This window comes from Enhydra lutris, unplaced genomic scaffold (assembly GCF_002288905.1).
Source record: "Enhydra lutris kenyoni isolate GAN:26980312 unplaced genomic scaffold, ASM228890v2 scaffoldscaffold5, whole genome shotgun sequence".
NCBI classification, from domain to species: domain Eukaryota; kingdom Metazoa; phylum Chordata; class Mammalia; order Carnivora; family Mustelidae; genus Enhydra; species Enhydra lutris.
In genome coordinates, this window is record NW_019154089.1 from 6,742,049 (window position 1) to 6,767,071 (window position 25,023).

Consider the following 25,023-nt stretch of genomic DNA (forward strand, 5'->3'; position numbering starts at 1 on the left):
GCAACTGGTTTCTGTACATTGATTTTGTGTCCTGTGGCCTTACAGAATTCATTTATCAGTTCTAGTAGTTTTTTTGGTGGCGTCTTTAGGGCTTTCTATATATAGTATCATGTCATGTGCAAATAGTGGAAGTTTTACTTCTTCCTTATTGAGTTAGATTCCTTTTATTTCTTTATCTTGTCTGATTGCTGAGGCTAGGACTTGAGTACTGTGCTGAGTAAAAATGGTGAGAGTAGACATCCTTGTCTCATTTCTAATCTTAGAAGAAAAGCTCTCAACTTTTCACCACTGAGTATGATGTTGGCTGTGGGTTTGTCATATATGACTTTATTATGTTGAGTTATGTTCCCTATTAACTACTTTGGTGGGTTTTTTTAAAAAAGATTTTATTTATTTATTTGACAGAGATCACAAGCACGCAGAGAGGCAGGCAGAGAGAGAGAGAGGGAAGCAGGCTTCCCGCTGAGCAGAGAGCCCGATGCGGGGCTCGATCCCAGGACCCTGAGATCATGACCTGAGCTGAAGGCAGAGGCTTTAACCCACTGAGCCACCCAGGCGCGCCTTGGTGGGGGTTTTTATCATGAATGGATGTTGTAATGCTTTTTCTGCATCTGTTGAAATTATCGTAGGGTTTTTATCCTTTCTTTTATTGATGTGATGTATCATGCTGATTGATTTGTGAATATTGAATCACCCTTGCATCTCAGGAATAAATCCCATGTGATTGTGGTGAATGATTTTTTAAAAATGTATTGTTGAATTCAGTTTACTAATACTTTGTTGAAAATTTTTGCATCTATGTTCATCAGAGATATTGTCCTGGTATCTTTATCTGGCTTTGCTATCAGGGTAATACTGGCCTCATAAAATGAATTTGGAAGTTTTCCTTCCTTTGAATTTTTTAGAGTAGTTTGAGAAGAATAGGTATTAACTCTTTGTTATATGTTTGATAGAATTCACCTGTGAAGCCATCTGGTCCTGGTCTTAGACTCTTGTTTGTTGGGAGGTTTTGTTTTGTTTTTAAATTACCGATTCAGTTTCATTGCTGATAACTGGTCCATTCCGATTGTATATTTCCTTCTGCTTTGTTTGTTAGGTTATATGTTTCTAAGAATTTATCTGTTTCTTCTAGGTTGTCCAATTTGTTGATATATAATTTTTCATAATATTCTCTCATAATTGTTTCTATTTCTGTGGTATCAGTTATTTCTTCCTTTCATTTCTGATTTTATTTGAGTCCTTTCTCTCTCTCTCTCTCTCTCTCTTTGATGAGTCTGGGTAAAGGTTTATGAATTTTGTTGATCTTTTCAAAGAACTAACTCCTGGTTTTATTGATCTGTTCTTTTTTTTTTTTAATTCCTATCTTATTTCTGCTCTAATCTTTATTTTTTTCCTTCCTTCTGATGGTTTGGGGTTTTGTTTGTTGTTCTTTTTCTAGCTCCTTTAGGTATATGATTAGTTTGTTAAGGCATAGGTTATTCTAAACCTCATCTGGGTCTTACAGCTGGCATAGAGGAAAAAAAGGTGGCAGATTTGAATATCATCTTAAACAGGTTGATGCTAAGCTACATCATCTATTGGCTGGTACCTGGAAGGTATAATAAATAATTAAAATGTGAACTTCTGTCCCCTTTCCTCCCAGAGGCCATCTGTCTTCACTATCGTCTGTCCTCCCCTGAACAACCACAAAGTGGTCTTGATTTTCTTACAGCATTCAGTCTCCTGGAACCAAGCCAAAGCAGGGGAGATGCTTATTTGGTAGGGCAACTAGTGAACATGAAGCCTTTCAGAATGAGGAAGGCACCCTAGGATGTCTCTGTTTCTGTGGAAAGTTATCTGAAAAAGGAAAAGTATAGTAATCAGGCTCCCATGACAACCGATGTTCTTCATGACCCTCATGGAGAACCTCAGTTGCCCCCCATTTCTCACCAGGAGATCTTGAAATAATCTGATTCCATTCTTACAGTAAATGTGTTTAAGGTCTATAATATGCCAGGCTCCATGCTGGGGTGAGAGATGAATGAGTGTGGACCGTCTGGAAGACAGATGCTGCTCTAGAAATGGCAGTCCGGCGTGACTGTCGCTTGTGGCGGTTAACTAGCTGTGCACATCAGGGGCTGGGCTTTGTCAAGCAGGCTGGTGTCCCCTGGAGATGACAATAGCTATGAGTCATAGCTCACCCTCAGGTGCCAAGTTAGAGCCCCATGCTACTAGCTGTTAGGGTGGTTTGGCACACCATGATCACTTGTTCTGGGGCAGGTATGTGGATTGTTTTCTAAATCAAAAGGTTAGTTTTTCATTTGTTAGGTTGTCAGAAAAAATTGGAAAGTGCCCCCTCTTTCCTCCTTGGTCTCGTGATCTTGTGCAGGTGATGTTGAACAAGGTGGACTGATCCATGAGTCATTGACATTTACTCCTTCAGATGTGATTTCGTGTTTACTTGTATTGTCACTTTGGGAGATTTGCCACAGAAGACAGCCTTAAACACAGAGCCGACTTCTCTTTTTTAATTGTACATGAATAACCTTTAAAACATAGCTTTAATACCTAGAATTTAAAATCCCTAAGTCCTCATATAAATTTCTGTTCATGCCTTACTTACAAAAACCAAGAAAACTATCATCCAAGTTATCTTAATTTCTGAAGGCCTGGGAAATATTCGCATACTCGATTTTCTATCTGGTGTCTCATAATTACTATCAATACCTTTTCTCTTCAGAGAAGCACAGCTTTCTCCTGTACTGGTCACTTTCTGCTTCCTATCAGAAAACATTGGGCTGAACTGGCTGTTAGACTCAGCCCATGGTTCTGAGATGTCCCCTAATTGATCTTTGCTGGCCTGTCTATTCTCCCATTTTACAGATGGGTAAACGGGAGTGTGAGGGTCTGGATGGCTCCCTCAAAGGCTGCAGCTGGTGGAGCTGTTGCTAATAAAATCAGGTCACTCAGCCCTTCTGCAGGCTGTGAGGCTCTTGTTTCACATTGTCCCTTGTGGACATAATCAAATTCATGTTCTTCATAAGTATGCCACAGAGACACTATTTGCAGGTTCATAATGATGCTTTTTTTTTTTTAAACAAATGCTTTGTACCTTAATTGTACAGAGATATCTTTGATATTTTTTTCAGAATCATCCATGCATGGTCTCTTCCTTCTGTTTTTATAAATTCTCTCTTCCTGTGTAAACACCAGTTTCCTTACACTGATCAGTTTTTGTTAGGACACAGAAGGGACCCAGAGCTTGCTAAGGGTATCTCCATGGTTCAGCCCCAGAGTATTAGAGAAGGTCACCTCCTTTGCCTGTGTGGCCATGCCCAGACCTAGCCTTCCCTTTCTTGGTCTCCTTAGAAGGACAAGTGAGGCCTCCCCTGATAAGGTAGCATGCGGGCAGGGCTGGCTAAAGGTGGGAGGGCCCATGCCCTGTGACCCACCTCCTTAGCTCCTTAAGCATTACTGAGGCCAAGTGCTGCTAGCTGTGCCTCTGCCCCCTTGAACACACCTTGAAGGCATGAAGGCAGTCTACTAGAGAGGACATACATCTTTCTACCCTATAGGGCTCCTGAGCATGTGACACTGTTCTATGCAATGTTCAGAGATGAGCTCTGACCCTTTGACTAAGTGGTATTTCTCAAGAGCCCACACTTCGTTGTTTGAAGATTTTCTTGAGCACCTGCCACAGGTTCTATATGACTGGAGGAGGCAGCGGATGTTCAGATTATCCCCACCCCGTCCCCGAAAATTCTGTTGTTTGCTGGATAATTCAGCTTGGCTTTCAAAGTAACCCTTGAGTTTAGGGTTAATCCCCTAATCCTCCTGTCATCTGGCTTTGAACACCCAGACATGATGTGCTGGGAAATCTAACAATGCAGCCATTTTCCTCCTGCCTTTAACTGAACCATATAAACGAGATAGTGTGCAAAGTGGTTGGTTTGTGCTCAGTAAGTGGGAGCCAGTAACGGCATACATGCTGCATAAGGCATCACTTCAGTTAGCTGTATTTTGTCAGTCCAAGTGAAGACTTTAATTGCAGAATGGTGTCTTGCTAGCAAAAATGAAAGTGGTTAAAGTTTTTAAAATTCAAGTGCAAGAAAGAAAAACTATAAGAAAGGTTGTTAAAGAAGCATTAATTTTAAGAGCATCTCAGACATGAAAAACTTCAATTTTAGATGTCAGGATTTCAGGAATGATTAGTGCTGAGTGTTAGCAAAGCTTTGATCTCCACTATACCAAATGGTTTACAAATCGAGCATGTGGACTTCCTTGTGTAGCTTTTTCCAGCATTTGCAGCCTGAGGAGCTCTGACGCAGAGGGCTTCTCCTGTTCCTGTGATGCTGGCCTGAGACACTGTATGTCCTGTGCTCACTGTCGGGACATGAGCATGGGCCAGGGCCAGCAGCTGGCCACCTCTGTGGGCCGTGCCGCATCCGCCCCAGATCCGCTTGTGCTTTGTGAGGACCTGGCCATGCTGAGCTCTGCTCAGGTTGGTGCTTCCCTGTCATCCTCTTCTTGGTTGTGGATGTTTTTGATCCCCATCTTTCTAACCCGCAGAGCCAACATTTCCCCAGAAGCCACCAAGTCCCATTCATATTCTGAGAGACAGTCTGAGGCTTTCCCCCTAAGCAAGGATGGCTGGCTAAGTGGCTGAGGAGGGGTGCCTTTGGTCTGTGGCCGTGCTCCACCAGCCTTTCCCTGAGCCCAATGCACAGCCTGAGATCCCTGAGCACGGCCTACGATGGATGTGACAAGGATCCCAGGGTGGAATCTGAGGATACTCATTTATGCTCTTGGAGCTGCTCTCAAACTACTTTTTGGGAGCAGAGAATCTGTAATAGATTTCTGAATTATGAAAAATATTACTCAGCACTCACATATTGATTCAAAAATAAAGATTATGCAGTTGAACTGCACAGTAAAATACAGCTTTATGGAATGGTAATTTTTTACTTAAGTTCTTCTCCATTATAGTGGAAGATAATGGATTCAGGAAGGGTACAATGAGGAATAAAGCTGTTGTATTGTATTGGTTAAATGACATTTAAAATGATTTGGCTGTCAAATTCATGGAAAGGTTATGAACAGTGAATGAAAAATCTAAAATTAATTCCCTACTTCAAGAAAGTGTGATTTATACCATAATAAAATTAGATTTTTAGTTAAAGAAATGTAGTCATTAAGTAATGCCCAAGCACTAACTCTCATTTATAACCATCTGGTTTGAAGGTTCGGCAGCAAATAATCTCTTCCTTAGGCAATGCATCCAGGCCCTGGTGTCATTTATGCCAGGGAATTTTGTTCTGTACCGCTCTGCTACAGTTTTTGGGGGGTTCTTCAATTACTAGAGAGGCAGGTTGTTACTTAGCCTCAGTAATGGACGGAGCCATTGAACTCATTTGCCTTCCCAAATGATCCCTTCCCTTCTCCCCCTTAGTCCTCTCCATTCGTGCTGATAGCAGTGAGGATCGCCACCCCTGGAGGACGCCTGCATGCCTGGCTAAACATGGTCTGGGCCTATTTTTGCTTGGCCCATTCACCACCTCCACTCTATGAGGAAGGCACCAAGCCCGCCTTTGTTTTACAGATGAACACACTGAGGCTTAGGCCAATGGTGTTCACCCAAGGTGGCAGGGGCCAAGCTGGCAGGAGTAAGCCAGGATCCAGCCCACATACTCTGGCTTCAGAGTGTCAACTTTTTTCTTCTTCTTTTCTCTCTCTCTCTTTTTTAAGTTAGCATATAATGTATTATTTGCCCCAGGTGTACAGTCTGTGAATCATCAGGCTTACACATTTCACAGCACTCACCATAGCACATACCCTCCCCAATGTCCATAACCCAACCATCCTCTCCCTACCCCCACCCCAACCCTCAAGCAACCCTCAGTTTGTTTCTTGAGATTAAGAGTCTCTTATGGCTGGTCTCCCTCCTGATCTCATCAGAGTGTCAGCTTTTAATCCCTATCATAGGTCTTCTGAGTCCTGGCTGAGCATTTGCTCTGAGGCAGCAGAGTGTGGCGGTAGCATTTCTGAGACTGACATGTAGCCCTGACTTGGCCCCTTAGCCCTCGTGTGATGATGAGCGTGCCGCAGCCTTTCCTTCTGTCGGAACTTCCTTCTCTGCATATCAGGGAGTGGGATGCATGCCTTCTAATAAACATTCTCCTGACTGGTACAGTTGGGTACTTTGTCCTGGTTCATCTTTTAATTTCAATGGAAGCATATCAGATATACAGGCAAAAGTGTGCACCCTACGCATAGAGCTCAATGGATTTTTACACAGTGGACACACCCATGTGACTGCAATCAGGATCACAACTGAGAACATTCCCAGCACCCCAGAAACCATCTTGGTGTCCCCTTAGCCATTGTCCTCTCAAAGGTAACCACCAGTCTGTCACCAGACATTGCTTTTCTTTGTTTCTGCACATTATAAAAACAAAATCCCACAAACTGCACTATTCTGTGTCGCTTTCTCTCCCTTGACACGAAAGCTGAAATCCCATCTGTGAGGCTGACTTCAGTTCCTGCTTCTGTTCCTCGTCACAGTGGTGACGTTTCCCACTGCACGGCCATGCCAGCGCTCATCGACTTGCAGCGTTGGGCATCTGAGTGGTCCCTGTCCCCACCTATTGTGGGCTGTGCTGGGGTGCATGGCGCAGACCATCTTCTGCAGGCACTTCCCCAGGAGCGGATGTGCTGAGAAAAAGGAATTCACACTGTTAAAAAAAAAAAAAAAAAAAGAAGAAGAAGAAGAAGAAAGAAAAAATAATTTAATAGAGGGAATTCGTTGAGCAGGTATTAAAGGATTAAACAGGCAAAAAAGGACCCCCTGAGATAAGGATGAGTGCCAGCAGCAGGGAGCCCCATCGAACTGACACTCAGACCAGTGAGGAGAGTCCTGCTGGGGCTGGTTCCTCCAGACTAGGAAATCACAGTTGCTCCATGTCCTTGCATACATTTGATGTTACTGTTGTCGTTGTCTTTTAATTTTTTTTTCCTGTGGTGTATAATAGTATTCCACTGTGGTTTTAACTTGTGAAGTTCTTTTCCAAGTACATGAAGCTCATTTTTCAAGTACGTGATTTCATTTGTTTTTATCTATTTATTTGCACACGTGTTCTCTGTATTCTGCACGAGTGCTCTGTCAGCTCTGTGTGTTGTAAATACATTCCGCTGACTGCTTGACTCTTCACTGTCTTAATCCTGTCCTCTAATGAAAAGAAGTCTTTGTTTAATAAAGTCCAGCCTATCATTCTTTTCCTTCATGGTGGTACCTTTCCCATCCTATTGAAGAATACTCACTTGCTTAAAGGTCATGAAGATAATCTCTTAAGGTATCTTCTGGGGACATAATTGTTTTACCTTTCACATTTATGTCTGCAGTTCATCTGGAAGTGACTTTTATGTTTTTGCAAGGTAGGAGGTTAAGGTTCAACTTTTTTCCAAAATAATTTTATCCAATTGATTTAGCACCCTCTATTGAAAAAGCCATCGTTTCCCCATTGTATTGCATTCACGCCTTTGTCATCCACTCAGAAACTGGGTATGTGTGATTTCCAGCTCAATTACAAATTCTGTGTCCTTTCCTTCCTGTCTTCCTTCCTATCTTCTTTTCTTCCAGCCCTCCCCTCTTCCATCCAACATTCCTTCCATCCATTCTTCCTCCCTCCCTTCTGTTTTTCCTTCCTCCCTTCCTATCTTTCTTCCCCCCTCCCTCCCTCCCTCCCTCCCTCCCTTTCTTCCTTCCTTCCTTCCTCAGGCTTCTTAGGGATCCATCAAGTTTATTCATCTCTTCAAAGAACCAACTTTTGGCTTTAAATTTTTATGGTATATATTTCCCCCTATTTCATTGATTTCTGCTCCTATCATATTTGTTTCCTACTACTTTTTGAGGGCTTAAATTGTCCTCCTCCTAGCTTTCAGAGGCAGATGCTTAGGTCATCGATTTCTAGCCTTTATTGTTTTCTAACATATGCTTTTTAGGTTGTATTTCCCTTGAAGCATTGCTTTATCCACATCCCACTATTTTTTAAATGCTATAATTCACTTGTCCTTCATTCCAAAATACCTTATTTCTTTTGTGATTTTTTTTTTTTGGAAATTATGTGATATACTCATATATAAATCCGTGGGTCAAATATTGGGAGATTTTTCTCCATATCCTCCTGTTATTGACTTCTAATTTAATTTCACTCTAGTCACAAAACTGTATTTGTTCTCTATATGATTTTAGTAATTTGCAACTTGCTGCAACTTCTTGATGGCTCAGCATGTGGTCAGTTTTTATAAATGTTGAATGGACAGTTGAGGAGAATGTGTAGTATGCAGTCATTGGTTACTCTTTGATGTACATCTTTGTCCTCAGTCCAGAAACTGGGTATGTGTGGTTTCCTGCTGAATTTCAAATTCTTTGTACATTTTTTTCTTTCTTCCCTTCCCTTCTCTTCCCCTTTCTTCTCCTCCTTTCCCTCCCTGCCTCTCCCCCTTCTTTCCAACCTTCTTCCCTTCTCTCTAACCTTCTTCCCTTCTCTCTTTCCTCTCTCCCTTTCAGAGATTGACATAGGTCCAGTTTGCTAATGATGAGGTTCAAATTTTGTAGATCGTTACTGATTTATTTCCACTACTTATTTTGTCACTTAGTGACAGGTGTTTCTTTAATTTCTTGGACCATTATGGTAGATTTTTCCATTTCTTCTTTGAGTTTTGACTTTTTGATGTTTAAGCTATGCTTCTGTTCTTCTACAAGCTTAGGATTGCTATGCATTCCTGTTAAATTGTCTTGTTATTGTTACAAACCATCCCTTTTTGTCACTAGTAATAATTCTTGCTTTGGAGTTTACTTTATCTATACCAACTTTTTCCTGGTAGGAATTAATGTTTATCCTTTCTATTTTTGTTTAAGACTTTATTTATATATTTGACAGAGAGACACACAGTGAGAGAGGAAATACAAGCAGGGGGAGTGGGAGAGGGTAAAGCAGGCTTGCCTTTGAGCAGGGAGCCTGATGGAGGGCTCAATCTCAGGACCCTGGGATCATGACCTGAGCCAAAGGCAGACGCTTAATGACTGAGCCACCCAGCCGCCCCATAGCCTTTCTATTTTTACATTCGGCTTTTTGTATCCTTTTATTTATGGTATGTCTCTTAGCATATGTCATATGTCAGCATGTTGTTGGATTTTGTTTTATCTATTATGTCAATCTTAGTATTTTGGTTGAATTATTTAGTCTATTTTTATTTAAATGGAATTAAGTCTAACACACTATTCTCTCTATTCTTTTTTCTCTTTTTTCCTACCCTTTCTTGTCTTCCTTTGGATCAGTCACGTTTTTTGTTGTCCAGCTTTGGCCTCGTAGTACTAATTTTACCACTTTTGAACAGTAAAAAACCATTCTGATACTTCTGTTCCATTTAACTTCCTGACCTTTGTGATCATATTATCATGTATTTTTATACAAATTTTATTCATTAAAAGGGGATTATTGTACTAAGTAGACAAAAATAGGTTTATCTCTTTTTAACCCTTACTGGTGCTCTTTATTCCTTCTTGCAAAAATATGCACTCATCTGAAAAAATTTCCTTTTGTCCAGAATGTACCCTTGTGTTGCTCTTAGTAGTAATCTGCTGGCAGTATAGTCTATTTTTGTTTATCTAGATAAATCTATATTTTGCCCTGTGTATACCCATATTTTCACTGGGGATAGAATTCTAGTTTTCAGAATTGTGAAGATTTCATTCCATTATTTTCATTTCCATTATCAGTTCCATGATTATTTTCTCCTACAAAGTCATTTATGCTCTTGTTGTTGGTCCTTTGTGGATGATAAGTCGTCTCTATCCCCATCACCCACCCACTGCCTGATTTTGTGATTTTCTTTTTGTGTTTGAATATTCGACTATTTTTCTTTGAATACCTCACATTAGTTTTCTTTGTGTTTGTCTTACTTGGGTTTTATAGAGATTGCTAAATCTTTGGCTAGATGTTTTCCATAAATTTCAGAAAATCCCCAGTTGACATCTCTTCAAATATTTATTCTGCCTAATTTCCTGTATCCTTTCACTTTGAAACCTAAATTACATGCTTGTGGGATGTTTGCCCCATATCCTCTAATATCTGTTATACTCTTTTCTTTATTTTTCACTCTTTATTTTCTCCTTTCAGATCGTCAGTGTGTGTATTTTCTGCTGATCTGGCTTCCAGCTTACAATTCTTCTCTTTAGTTGTGTTTAATCTTTTGTTAAAGCCATCTGTTGAATTTTTTTTGTTTAACTTTAAGTTCTAGATTTTTCACTTGATTCCTTTCTAGCGGATTGTGATTTTGTGATGAAATTTAATGTCTTTTATTTTCCTGAACAAATTATTCCTCATAATCTAGAGCTTGTGTTTTATAATTCTAAAATCTGGAGAAAGTGTGGGTCTCTCTCTGCTGTATTTTTTTTTTAATTGGAATTAGTCATTTGATCTCATTTCCTGCCATACCTAGTAATTGTGGATTGGGTGTTAGACATTATGTAGGAAAAATTATAAATCCTGTGGATATTTTTATCTTCCAGAGAGGATTTACTTCTCTTTGTTAGACATAGAATACTGGCAAATCATCTTGCTCTGCTAGGAATTGAAATTCTTGGAGAGTATATGATCTCAACTGAAAGTCATCTGCATTTACCAGGGCCACTTTTTCCTGAGAAGCCTAATTTTTGTCTCTCTAGCACCATGATAAGTACCAAAATCTATGCTTAGGTTTTCAGCTGATTTGAGACTAATTTTTTTGCTAATTTCTTATCCTCTTGCCCTTTATATGTGGAGCTCAGACATATTTACAAAAATCAAGAGGAAGCTGGGTGCAAATTATTGGGCACACTTCTTTCTGGTTTCCTTTTCCAGGGTTTGAAACCCTCAGGTTCTAGCTGCTTTGGTAGCCCTGACTCTGGTTATCTCTCAACTCAGTGAAACCTCTTTCAGCGGTAGAGCATTACTTTTTTGTTTGAATTCTATGCAAAACAGCCAATGCCCTAAGGGGAAAATTAGCACCTCAGTGGGCTTTTCTGTTCTCTGAATATTGTCTCTTTAAGTTCTGGCTACATTTTTTTCTCTGATATGCCTTCAAAAAAATTTTTTTGGGGGGGTGCCTGGGTGACTCAGTGGGTTAAAACCTCTGCCTTCGGCTCAGATCATGATCCTGGGGTCCTAGGATTGAGCCCCACATCGGGCTCTCTGCTTGGCGGGGAGCCTGCTTCCTCCTCTCTCTCTCTGCCTGCCTCTCCGCCTACTTGTTATCTGTCAAATAAATAAATAAAATCTTTAAAAACATTTTTTTTAAATCAAACTTTTATAGTTGTTTTTAGCAAAAGGATTGGTCGTCTAATGCAAGTTCTTCTCTCATAGCCTGAAGTAGAAGTATCTCTCATCTGATTTCACACTACTCATGAATTAAGTAGAGATCTGCATAAACTTTGTTATGTGTGTTGACTTTGAAATTTAAATCCCAGCTGGCCACTGACCAATATGTGAGAACTTGGACAAGTTTAACCTTCTTTGACCTTTTATTTCCTCACCTTTTAATCAATATGTGAGAAATGAAGTTGAAGAGACCTTTAAAGATCAGTTAAATCCACTTATTTAAACTATTTCAGAGCACAATAAAAGGAAAACTTCTGAATTCATTATATGAAGCTGGTATCATTTTAATTCCTAAATCTGAGAAAAAATGGCGCCTAAAAATAATAGAGCAATCTCATTTATGAATATTAATGTAAAAACATATTTAAAATCATTACAAGTAGAATCCATCAATATTTTTTAATAAGTGTATCATGATTAAGAAACGCTTATTCCAGAAATACAGAGATAGGTGAATACCATGAATTCTATTAGAGCTAAAGAGAATTCTAATAGATCTAAGGAGAAAAAGAATCATGAAAATCTCCTTAAATTCAGGAAAAGTATTTGATAAAATTCAACACACATTTTTTTATTCATCTAACAAGCATTGAACGTCTGCTCTCTTACAGCGTTGAGGATAGCGTTGGGGAAGCAAGAATGAAAAAGATATTGGTGCCATCCCATCTCACATTCCAGTGGAGGGAAATGGTCAGTAAAGAAACAAGTAAAAGGACAAGCTAGAACATCCATTTATTTGAAAGACTCAGTAAATCGTGCATGGATTTCATTAATATGGTGGACATACCTTAAGCCAAAAGCCAGCATTTTGTTTCCCTTAGTAAGGAAACACTAAAGGTTTTCTTCTTAAAGTCGGACACAAGACCAGTATGCCCATGGGCATGCCAAGTTTCCACAACACTTAACATCAGATAGAGGAATTAGCTGAAGCAATAAGACAAGAGAAACACATGAGAAACCTAAGAAATGGAAGGAAAGAGATAAAATCATAGCTATTTGAAGATTATATAAATACATCGAAGGAAACCCCAAAAGAATCAATGGAATAAGAAATTCAGTCAAGGGGCACCTGGGTGGCTCGGTGGGTTACAGCCTCTGCCTTCGGCTCAGGTCATGATCCCAGGACCCTGGGATCAAGCACCGCATCGGGCTCTCTGCTCAGCGGGAGCCTGCTTCCCTTCCTCTCTCTCTGCCTGCCTCTCTGCCTACTCATGATCTCTGTCTGTCAAATAAATAAATAAAATCTTAAAAAAAAAAAAGAAATTCAGTCAAGTGGCTGGTTAAAAATCCATATATAAAAACCACTCATACGCAGAAATAAAAAGCAGTTAGAAGGTATAATGAAAGAGAAATTCTATTTATGATAACAAAAAATCTACAAAAGAAATATTCAGAATACATACAGGAAAATTATAAAATACTCTTGGAAGAAATAAAAGTAAACTTGAACAAATGATGAGAAATACCATGTTGTTAGATAAGAAGATACAACATAATGGAGATGTCAGTTTTTTTAATTTACAAGTTTTATACAGTTGCAGTAAGACATCCCTAAAGTCTTCTTCTTGAGGTATATAAGTTGCCTATGAATTTTCCCTGTTCCAGAAATACTGGTTACTTCCAGGGATGTGGTGCCTGCCCCTGTAGCAGAGAGCTGAGGAGCAGTGTGGGCTTGGCTTTGTGCAGTGATGTGCCTTGTAGCTTGCTTAGCTCTCATAACACTTAGCGCTCTCAGTGGTCCCTCTTCAGGAACCAGCATTCTAGAAGCTCATTTCACTAACTGTGCTGTGCTGATGAGCTGTAGGCCTATAGCATGTGTCTTCCATTGGTTTCCACTTGGGCTTTTGACTCATTACAGAAGTGGCAGTCAGAGAATGTAATTTGGGGCAGGAAAGGGGATACACTTTCAAGTGCCTCCTCAGTTTCATCCCTTATATTACCTCTGCTTCCTGATCCCAAAGGATACTAGACAAGAATGCTGATATTGTGAAAGACACATGCCATTTGCTACAGAAGTGCTGGTGCTGAATGGTCCTCTTTGTCATGATGGCAAGAAGTTGGCCCAAGCTTGTTAGATACTTTATTCTCTCTTCTTTGGTTTCCAGCATGGATTTTCAACTTTTTCTTGATATTAGACTTTGTATCCTAAACTGGTTATTGATGAAGAATTGTAGGTACTTTTGATTAGTTGTGAAACCACAGCATATGTTTCCAGCTTTTCCCTCCTATTACTTCTCACTGGGTCTCTTCCTGCTTCGTGAGCATACCCTGTTCTCTCCCCTTACCCTGCCTTTTCTTAAGCATTTCTCTCTTCCTGGTGAACCCTCCCTCCCTTACTCCTGTCTGAAAGCCTGCACATTCTGCAGTGCTATTTCAAAGGCTCTTTTAAAAACCCCTTCCTTTATGTATCCACCTGAATATGAATATACTGGTATTTTTCGGGTAAAACCACCCCTTTACTTCTCAGTAATTTGTATTTGTTCTGTAGCCTCCTGTTCAACTAAGAATGTTTCTTTTTTTTTTCTTTTTTTTCAGCTATGAATGTTTTCAATGCAAGAATTCTGTCTGTTTTGCTTATATAACTTCTCAAACACTTTGCTTATTGCCCTATACAAGCGGGAAGGCAGAAATGAATTTAAAAAACAAATACCCAAAGGCTTAATTTAGTCCACTGGTCTGGACTGGCTCTCCAGATTGTAAGATCCCACCCTTTGGAAACTATTGAATTGAGGACAGTCAATCGCTAGATCACGCCAGTGACCCACTCAGGAGCAATGGTGGTCTTCATTATGGCCCCACAAACCATAATCTACTGCAGGTCAGATCATTCTGACTCTTAACTGCTTGTGTTTTTCCCAAGCCCTATAGTACCTGCAGTCTAGGTGGAAGACGTGGTATCAGCCCGGGTCAGGGTCTTCCTTCACACTTGGTACCAGTCCAGATTCCACATAAGGAAGAAGACCATGAGAATTGTCTCTGTTCATTAAAAACTAAATGATTGGGACACCTGGGTGGCACAGTCATTGAAGTGTCTGACTCTTGATTTCGGATCAGGTCATGATCTCAGGATTGTGAGACTGAGTCCTGACATAGGCTCCCTATCAGGCATGAAGCCTGCTTAAGATTCTCTTTCTCCCTTTCCCTCTGGCCCTCCTGTGGCAAAAAAAAAAAAAAAAACACAAAAAACCTTAAATGATGAATAATGTATTTTTTTATTAAGCCCCCAAACAACAAGTTGTTTACCTTTACTGGTGTGTGTGTGTGTGTGTGTGTGTGTGTGTGTGTGTGTGTCTGTGTGTATGTGTGTTGGGAGTTTAGTAGACCCAGCATTGCTGAATGTCATGTTCTTATGAAATTGTTCATCATTTTGTGAATAAATGGCTAGCAGAGGTGAGATTTTTGCAAGTATCTGTACATGTGAATTATTCTTCAAAAACACAAAGCCTTTCTTTTCTTGCAGGAGTCCAGAAGCTTTGAAGTCGCAAGAAGAGAAGGTAGGGAAAATGCATTCATACCCATTTCGTTCTCATTGCTGACATTTTGGAAGTAGTTTGTTGAAGCTAACATGAACTTCAGACCGTAGGCAGCCTGTTCTTTCAGATTTCATGTGGCCTTTTCTGGTACTATTTGGTACTTGCCTCGAAGGACTGTAAGAATTGAAATCCAGGGCTGCTTGAGAGAACTGTGTCTTCTACTTCAACTATCCGAAGTGGAGGTCTGGGGACCTGGCTTCTTCATGATCATATCTGTGGTCTGGAGAGAAGCCTTATTTTTGAGTGGAGTTTGAAGTAATTGTTTGGTTTCATCCAGCAAAAACAACATCAACAATAAAAAAATGGTTTATGATTTGAAGTATTTCAATAACTGGGAGAAGGTGCCACTGTGAAAAATATTTGTAATTAGATTTTTACAGCTTTCGCTAAGCTGAAATAGAAATAACCAATTAATGTCCCTTTTGCAACAATTCCATTATGTTCATTTTCACCGCCGGTTCCTCTAACACGTTTGTTTTTTGGTCTCTGACATAAGTATGCATGGGTGGTGATTTCTGAAACCTTTCCTTAGAAATTGAAGTTTCCCTTACTTTCAGCAATACCAACTGTCAAATAAGATGTATTTTCTATGGTGTGGGGCATCTTTGCCAATCATCTTTTTATTGCAGGGCTAGGAGGAGGAAGTCGGGAATCAAAGTGAGTTCTTGGTCTGGAGTCTTTGGTTTCAGCCTTAATGACAAACTTCTCTGTAGCATTGTCTCCAGAAAGAGTGGTGATCTAAAAGGTGTGAGCAATTTCCACATAGACCTCTAAATGTAATATGTCCTTGGTTCCTGATTAGTTCTTCTTTTAAGCCCCACAGTGAAAGACCTAGAATGGCCATGTTATCAAATTATGTTTCTAGAGCTGAGAGACCCAAGCCTTGCATACTCAGTGTATTGGTAAACTAGTCCACCTGGTTGTTTGCTGCTACCCATGGGGCTTGAACCCTGGGTTCAAAGGAGCTGGGTAATCTGGCTCTGGGCTAAACTTTGTGGCTTCCATTCCCATTTGCCATGGTCTCTGGATTTGGTCTCGGCGTCCTGTGAACTGCATCTGTAGGGTAAGCTGCATTGTGTCGATCTCAAAACCAAATGAAATTGGGTGGATATGGTGGAGCCAGGAGGCCATGTTTCTTATTGATGACCGTGTAAATGGGAAAGAAATAGCCTTGAGCAGAAAAGTTGGCATGAAATTTGGTTTTGAGTATTATTTAATTCATGTCAGTAGCCCTGAGTATGAATGTTGGGAATTAATTTGCATTATGGAATCACATATCAACCTAACTATTCTGGAATCTTACTTTCCTTGTGTTAGAAAGGTCTCTAAATACTAAGGCTGGGGTATGAGAGAATCATGTGTATATTTGCTCAGAGGCCTTAAAAGGCTGGATTGGACCTCTGGCTCCAAGTCCACTGAAAACTGACACCGTTGGAGGATGAGCATAGGTGTGTTTGACTTGTGCTCTACTCATCCATAACCTTCTCGTCTTTGGAATTAGCAGCTCTCACAGCTGGCTGACTGGGAGTATATGCTTCGAGTTTGTACCAGCAAATTTGTCCTGACAGCACATAAACTTTTTTTTCCCCCCATTGTGAACTCATGTCTTTCTTGCTTGTTTCTGTCAAAGTTGAGTGTTGGAGAGTTCCTGAAATAGCTTAGTGCCTTAATGTCAGTGCTTATAACGTGGCAGGAAGGAAAGAAGGAGTGGGACCCTGCAGGTTGGTTCCAAGTATTTTCAGGCCTGAGGATTCACTTGCTTGAGTGGTGGGATGGTTTTTCTTCTCCAGAAGAGTGTACAAGTATAAAAATTATAGAAATGCTCTAAATATTCCAATAAACAATTATTCCTACAGATGAAAATAAGACATTATTGTCTCTCAACAAACACTTAGGGTTATTTTGCAGTTGGAAAGGAAAGAGGAGCAAATAAGTAACACTGAATTTTTCTGCCCAGTTTATCAGGCCCAGGAGAGTTTGGCAAGGTCTGGAGGAGGAAGCCTCCTGGTCACACAATCCAAGATGTCTTCCCATTTTTTGTTTTCAGACTACATCTGACTGAGGAGTATCTTCTCCGTCTCAGGTTCAGTGGCACAAACAATGACCAGCCACAAGCTCATCCTACATGACTTTTGGGAAGTGTTGACTAAGTCTGTGAAGTGAGAAGTGAGAGGGACTCAATTTGGTGGGAATGGAGTCTGGGATAGACCACAGTGGGGTTGGAGTTTGTGGGCTTTATAGTTGCAGCCCTAGGAAAATAATCCACTTGGCCAGTGCTGGACTCAGTATAGAGTTAGTTGTTGAGACTTGTACTGCAGAACCTCTTCGACCTTTAAGATGCTAAGTCTGACTCCCAAAAGGGGGTGTGATATGCTGCATTTCCCAAATTTAGTTTCATATGGTGTCTTAATCTTATGTATTCAATTGTCTCGGGGCTGGCCTTCCATGCAGGATCCTTTGCAAGGCCTGCTCCAGGGAGTTCAGGCAGAGGGAGTGTGTCCTCAATGCCCAGGATGAGCCTATAATGTGGGTCCAGTAACTTCCATGGGCTTTGCATGGACAGGATGGTAACGTGGTGATAATGAGAATAACTTCTCAGTTCTCAAGTTTGCAGAGAGCATTTACCCTTAGCAACACATGACAAGAGGAGAGCATCTTCCTTCCTTTCCATGCTAATTTGTAGGAACAAGAATTCCCTCTGGACCAATGTCCCTTTCATGCCCTGATCCTCTCTTGTGTATATTCTTCTGCCCGTTCATGCCCACTGCCAAGGGTAGAGAGCTAAGAGGGACTCTTGGAAGCAAACTATCTAGGGGTTGTTTGATGACAAGTTACACTAGGGCTGGGGCTCTCAGGGGAACCTGGAGGGAAATATGTCATACCAGTGAGTGTGGCAGGACTGCAGGACTGGTAGGATGTCTTCTGAGAAGGACACATGCCCGCCCCAGCCACCAAGCCCTTCTTCCTTCAGTCCTTGAGCCCTGGGAGCCACCTGTGCTAGCTGCCTGGGGAAGGACAGATGGTTGCATCTTCATCTCCTTTCCTTTGCACGCGTATTTTTACCTCCCTCCAGACACCTTCAATTTAATTTCAACTTTTTCTAAGGCTTCAGCCAAAGGTGCCAACCTCACCTCTCTGAGACACTCCCGTGTCCACTCTGAGGGCTGGTGCTGATTGTGACTGCCAGAATTCATTTGCTCAGACCAGCACTTTTCTCCAACTGATTCCATCACATTGAATTACAGCCCTGAGAGAACACTTGAGTGAGCTGAGCCTACCGGCCAGGATAATTCAGCCCTTGTCAGCCATCTCTTTGGAACATGCAGTGATCTAGACACCATTCCAGATGTCTGCGACTGCGTTATGATTAGAGGCTGTGAGTTTTGGGGTGGGTACCAATGTCCTATTGCGTGATTCAGCCTCCCAGGGATGGTTCTCTCACAGGTTCTCGTCCAGGCCAGCCTGACCTGGCTTCTGGCAGGATGTGAGGGAGACCTGAGAGCAGGGATGCACTGTCTTCCCGGAAGGAAGAAGACTGAGAGAGGGAGTGACTGTCACACCCCCATGGTGGCTCTGACTCCTTAGCAATGCAAATCTCCTAAATAAACATGACCTGCCTGCACCACACCCCCCCTTCCCCTGCTGTGTGACTAGACCCTCCCTTTCTGAAAACCTTTGGAATTAGCCCTTAATTGGCAGCTGCCTCTAATAGCCCCTTTATAGTTCTCTGCATCTGGGTGAACTTCAGCTATCAAGAATTGCGTTCTGTTTACCATTAATTCTGATTTTGTTTAGCAGATGTTTTCTGGATCTCTCAGTTGCCTGCATAATCTGTCTTGGTATAATGCGATCTGGCTGACTCTCTTCCATAAAACGGATTAATAAACTCCTAGCTTCTTTTGAGGTAACTTCTTTAATGGCTGCAGATGCAGGGAATTTAGAAGGCAGCCACCCACATTTGGCAGTGCCTGGGGTAGTAGGTCCTTTTCAAACCAAGACTGCCCTCTGGGCAAAGAGATGAAGTTTCTGTCACCTTTCTATCCTCACTCTCATGTACAGGGGAGCTTGCTGGTGCTTCTCTCCTATAGACCCTGGGCCTCAAAAAGGTAAGAGTGACATCGAATTCTTTCTAATTCTAGCCCCACAGAAATGGGCTCCTTCTGGGTGGCACCACCATTTCTCAGCTGCTGGAAAACTATATTGTTCCTGCTTGCCCCAGCTTGAGTGGGAAGTGGGTGGCACAGCTGGCTAGTGTGTCCTGGTTGGACGCAATGATCTGACACCCAGTTGTGAGCATGACGCGTTGGTAGGCAGTCGACTCCTACCTCTCTACTTACTCACAGGCTGACTTGGGGTATGTTCCTCAGTCTTACTGGAGAAAAGGGCATAGTAATAGTACAGACTATTATTCCCAATCCTGAATCACAGTCAGCAAGCCAGTCTGCCCTAGCTAAAGCCTGAAAGTCTCATGAAACTTGAGAATCCAGGGGTGGCTCTGGCTGCAAGCACCACTGATAAAAGGCTTCTCCGCCTCTTTCCTTCCTTGGCATCCGTGCCTGGTGGGGTTGATAGTCTCCATTATGGCTCTTCCTATCTTGCACGTGTAGATCTGGCCTTAGACCTAGAGTGACAAATGTCTCCAGTCACCAAGCCCATCCCTCTGTCTCCAACCAGACTTGTATATGACCTTGCATGTTGTGGCCTGTTGACCGTGAGGAATTATCTGGAACTTCGCCTGTTCCCATCCTCTCTTCTGTCAGAGTCTTGAACTTTTTGCTCGAATTCTTTCATTTCACAGTCAGAAGAAACACAGCTCTCTTCTTGGTGGTGTCTTTAAGAACTTAAGGGCAACACGCATAAAATTTCTCTCCCCAGATTAAGGTTCCCTGGGCACTGGGGTGAGAACTGTCCTTGAGTGTCATAGTTACCATCCCTTCAATTACTCCATCAGAATAAAGCTCAGGGATTGAGGACAAGGGCCTCTGCCAAGGATCATGCATGGCATTAGCCAGAGGAGTCTCAGGCTGTGGGTCACCCCATGCTTCTGTTCCCTGAGCTTCCCTGAGATAATTCTGAGTGCCTGGGCCTAGAAAGATTAGTGGTGGACTGAGATAGCCTGAGTGAGCCCGAGTCCTCATTCCTGCCTCTGCACATGATCTTCCTTGATCAAAGGTCCGCCAGGCTCTGGGTGAGCGGTCGTTCCCTCCTAGCCCCTGGGCAGTTTCAGCTGTCCCCAGGGATCTGGAAGCAGCAGGACCTTGCTCACTGCAGCTGAGGGCTGACGATGGCAGCTGCCCATGCTGCTGTTAGAACTGCACGTGTGTGACTCCCTGCCCAGGGTCTCAGCACCACAGGACATGGCACGGGCAGTTATGGCCTGCGCTTAAGGGCCAGCTCTCATGCTGCTGTGTAGGGCGAGCCCTGGGAGGGCAGGGAGCCAGGCCCTTCTCTCTGGCCTCCCGGGTGCCTTATACACAGCAAGCCCTGAAGATGCATTAGATGCCTGCTGCATCCCAGGGCCGATCTGGCTTGATGTGACATACCCATTTAACATAAGGCAGAATCACAGGTATGGGGGCTGTCGGCTTGTTTGGCTCTGGGTCCACAGCTCCAGATCCCCCTGTCCTATCTGCTGTGCGGCTTCTTCTCACCAGTGCTCTTGGAAGGCTCACTCACCTTAACAAAGGTCCTCAGAGAGTGGCTGTGCTCTTTCTGGGGACTTGTGGGTCCCTCTGCTAGCTGGTACTGACAAGCTGCTGGTGCAGGTGAGCTAGATCTCCATGGTAGGGCCTCGGTAGGTCTGGGTGGGGCAGGGAAGCCCTGTGCCTGGGCTTTGCTTTTCACGGAGTCTCCTTGGGGATGTGATTGCACACTTGGAATAAGATCCCTATGTGGAACTTGTGGGGGAAGAGCTGGGTAGTCTAAGAAGTCACAACACCCAAAGGGTGCCAACCAGGGCCAATGAGGTGAGCCCTTCACAAGACAGCCCTGCCCTGCAGCACACTGAGCTGGCCCACCGTGATGGCACTCCCTCCCTGCCGAGGCCTGTCCCTGCCCTAGAGGCTTCCCTCTCTTCTCTAAGGCCCCACAGTGAAGGTTGACACTGGCATCTTCGCCCGTTGCCCGGCCCATCAGCAGAAGGAGTCTCTGCTTTTCAGGAAGCCTTGAAATTGTCTTTTCCATATAAACACTGAAGCTCTTTTCAAACTTCCTAAGCCATTCGCCCTAGCAATATTCATGTGCTATCGGCAAGCCTCTGGGGTTAATTATCTGTGACTTAAAAGGCATTTGTTTCTGTCTCTTTTGTCTCATTGCTGCTGAGCAGTCTTTCTTTATTAGGAAATGAGGTACAGAGTCCAAGTGACCATTATGTTCTAATTCTCTTCTTGTCATGAGAATTAATTCATCTTTTTAAAACTCTCTTTAAAAAAAAAAACAAAAACCTGCCTTCCTATTTTCAGATAGTGTTGTTCTCTTAACAAATGTTTAATCTCTCCACTTCAGTGGGAACAGAGCCAAAACTAGAAATAATCTGCAAGGTGAGACTTCTCATCAAAATGAGTGAGGCTTGCCAGTGCTCTCTCTTCTGGTCACACTCGCTTTTGGGAGCTCCCTGCTGCCCAGCCATTGGTCTCTTGGTCTCCTGGGGCTGTGGTGAGGACTTCATGTGCGTTCTCTGGTGACCGTGCTGTGCTTGGTGAATGAGCCACAGTGTCTGGGGTGGGAGGGGGCTGGTGGGGGGGACAGGGGTGGTGGTGGCGCTTGCACATCAGGCAGGCCAGGTAAGGAGAGCCTGTGCATGGCAGCCCACCCCGTGGTTCTCTGTTCCCTCTGTCACTTACCCTTCCCGGCCAAGGCTGCCACTGAAACGTTTCAGGGTCTGCATGTAGAAAATTTTTTGCAAATTGTTGACTGTTGCATGAGGGAAGCTTATTAGCTTGCCTTGTGCTCACCAGGAAGTCAGAGAACATTTGTCACAGAAATGAGCAGGTTCTGACTGGCCTCTGGTTCCGTGGGAGCCAGACAGTAACATGTAGCCTTCAGGGCACAGGTACAGTCAACAGAGGGAGGGTCTGAGTATGGTCAGTGTGGTCGAATGGCGCTGTTGCTGTTCTCCTGGGTGTGTAGGCTGACCACTACCCACCTGTCTTAGTCTCTTGGAGCCCCTGGGGAGTTCCCAGCCTCTCAGCTACCGTGTCACCCCTGCAGTGTTTCTGAAGCAACGTCTGAAGCCTCATTTGGTAATTACTACTTCCCAAGGAGAAATAGCTCCTGTGGAAATTAAGTTCCATTCTTAAGGTTTCTCCAGGGTTTATTGGATGCTAATAGAACTTTCCTTGGGTGGATTGGAGTTTCCTGGGTGTGCAGTGAGGACAGGGTGTGGTCCTTGCCCTTACAGGGCACACACATCAATGAATGTGTCAGCTGAGGAGATGTACAAGCATCCTTTAAACAGAAAGGCCACCTGGGTGTGTTGGTCCCTGGCCAGGCATCTCATAGATGGGCCGACAACTGAGTGTGAAAGGGTTTGCTCAGTGTAGACCATTATGGGAGAATGTTCTCTTGGTGAGAACAACTCACTGAATGTTTTGGTAGAGGCAAAGTCTGAGGGTCTTTTCTGCAGAGAATGGTTATATTGACAAAAGGTTCCCTTTTGACTCTTAATGGCGTTCCCTGTCAGTGAGGACATGTGGCTGCAAATCACAAATCAGCTACCAGCTCAAACAAACAGTGGATCTTATTGGCTTATATAATTGGATAGTCAGGAAGGGGGTGAGGGGTGAGGGTGCTGGCCTCAGGCACACTTGGTATAGGGCACGAGGACCTGGTTTCTCTTTTCACCCCCTTCTAGTTGATTCCCCTACATGGTAAGTCCATTCTCCCCATGTATGTCTCCACATCCTATGGAAGAGAGAGCGCCTCTGAGCTGGTATTTCCTGCAGCTGTGAGAAAATCCCCTTGGGTGAGATGGGCTGGGGTCATGTGCCGCCACCTGAATCCATGATGAGCCTGGTGAGCTGCTTTGTGATCCTGGGCTCCACACAGGTCAGGCCAAGCCCCTGCAGTCAAGGTGGCATGAGAGAGAGTGGGCGGGAGGGAGTAGTGGAACCCCAAAGGACAACTGGGCCTCTGCCCAGTTAGGACACATGCACGCAGGAAGGTAAACAAGGTTCACTCTGTGTATTAGCGTTTACTCGATGATTCCACATCTGAGTGTCTATCCCAGTACCTATTCCCAAAGGTTTTGGAGTGCCTTGCAGGTAGGATGAGCTTAGCCAGCATTCACCCAACATTTCTGGAGAAGGCATGTCTCTTGTCTTCTGGAGAAGGAAACCAAAGATGAGATACGACCCTACTGACCAGAAGTCACAGGAGCTTGTGAGGGAGCATGCATCTGTACCCAGATTCCTGGTGACAGGGCACATTTGCCTTCTTTGTTTTTCGCTTCAGCTGACTCCCACAATGGCTTGTCTTGCTGTTTCCCCACTCCCATGGTGATACATGCCATGACCTGCTGAGGTGCATCGAGCCTCCACTGCCACTGTCTGTGGGAGGGTTACCGTTCCTTGAGACTCCCACCATACCCTCCTTTCTTGAGCCCTTCAGCCAGAGGCAGAAGGATCAAAGCTAAGGTTCAGCTTCTCCCCTGAAGGAAACTTCAGTGCTTGCCACCGCAAGGCTTCTAACAAGCTTTATTTTCCATTTTTCATAAAAGATCCTGTTCTTTTTTGGGAAGGAGGTGGGGGGTGCACTCACTGTGCTAGCTGCTTGTGATGGCATTGTGGCGGGGCAGGGACCACAGACAGAGATGGGGGAACCTGGACCTCACATATAACCAGCGCTATCGTTCAAAAGCTACCTTTTACTAAGGCTTCTCGATTGTCCATATATTAATTTATGGTCAAAGCCTTACTTCACTGCTTTCATACAAATTCCCTAGATTGGAAGAGTTTTTAATGGACATCTTTTCACTTCCAGTCTTTCCCTTAATTCTCATGAGCACCCTCTGACATAGGCATTGCAATTGTATTTTGTAAATAAATGAAAGATGGGGGAATCCTTTGAACTCAACAGGAAATTGACCAAAGAATTTAAATGGGCTCATCCAAGGTCCATCAGGAAAGCACGTTCTCCATGGAAATGCGGCATTGTTTGTCCAATGGTGATTGAACTGTTCATATTCACAAATGTGGAGTCATCATTCTGCAACTGAAATGCCTGCGGGGTCCAGGTGGCTGGACCTCCCGTGTCTGCTGATGCCAGGGAGAAACAGGGACCTCCACGTTCAGAAGAAATACTCCTTAAAGAAAAAAAAAAAAAAAATCACAGGTCTGGAAAATGAGTTGTCAGAGTAAAAATACATTTCAATCTGTTTGTTTTACTAATTTTAGCAGTTATTTGCTCTCTTTTTTGCTGGAAGCAGCATTCCCATCCAGCTGCTTGGCTGCTGCATTTGAATTTTTATCATTTGTGTGAGTTGCTGCCTATTTGGACACAAAATGGGAGTCCTGTGGCTAAGAGGGGACATTTGTCTGATAGGGTCAGATCTAATCTCATGCTTAGAAACTTCAGGTGAAAATAAAATGAGTTGAGTTGGTTTTTTTTTTTTTTTTGAACTGCGGTTGTGTAAAGCTGTGCTAGCAAACTGCTTGGCCTTGTATACAGAATTTAGAATAAGAGCATCTTCTATCGCATAGTGTTAGCAGGCTGCTTTTTGCTCTCAATGAGCTTTGTCATCTGTCATTTCATGTCCTCATTCATGAAAACCTTTGAGCTAGGCAGGAGGAGGAGATCAGCATGGGTGTCTGACAGATGAGGAAACCGATCATTGGAGGTGGCCAGGGGCATGTCCCAGGTCCCACAGCCCACTGGGGCAGGGCTGGAGGTGATGACCCTCAGTCAGAGCCCTTCCCTCCCCCCACACTTCCTCTCTCTGGATGTGAGCTTATGGCAGGAGTATTCAAATTAAAACCCAGTGCGTAACTACAGAGTTTTTAGTCCTGTTTTGGTTCTTTTAAAAATAAATCATTATAAAGACAACTTTCCTCATCCGTCAATGTAATGATCCCATACTGTGGGGATTCAGAATATTC

General features: G+C 43.1%; 1 protein-coding gene across 1 annotated transcript in view; it reads left to right on the plus strand.

The window, feature by feature from the left end:
* LOC111141174 (follistatin like 4) overlaps positions 1-25,023 on the plus strand; it is a 401,642-nt gene that overhangs the window by 17,794 nt on the left and 358,825 nt on the right. Inside the window, exon 2 of the mRNA XM_022493544.1 lies at positions 14,857-14,890. Coding sequence (XP_022349252.1) covers positions 14,857-14,890 — 34 coding nt within the window. The remainder of the gene's footprint in view (positions 1-14,856; positions 14,891-25,023) is intronic.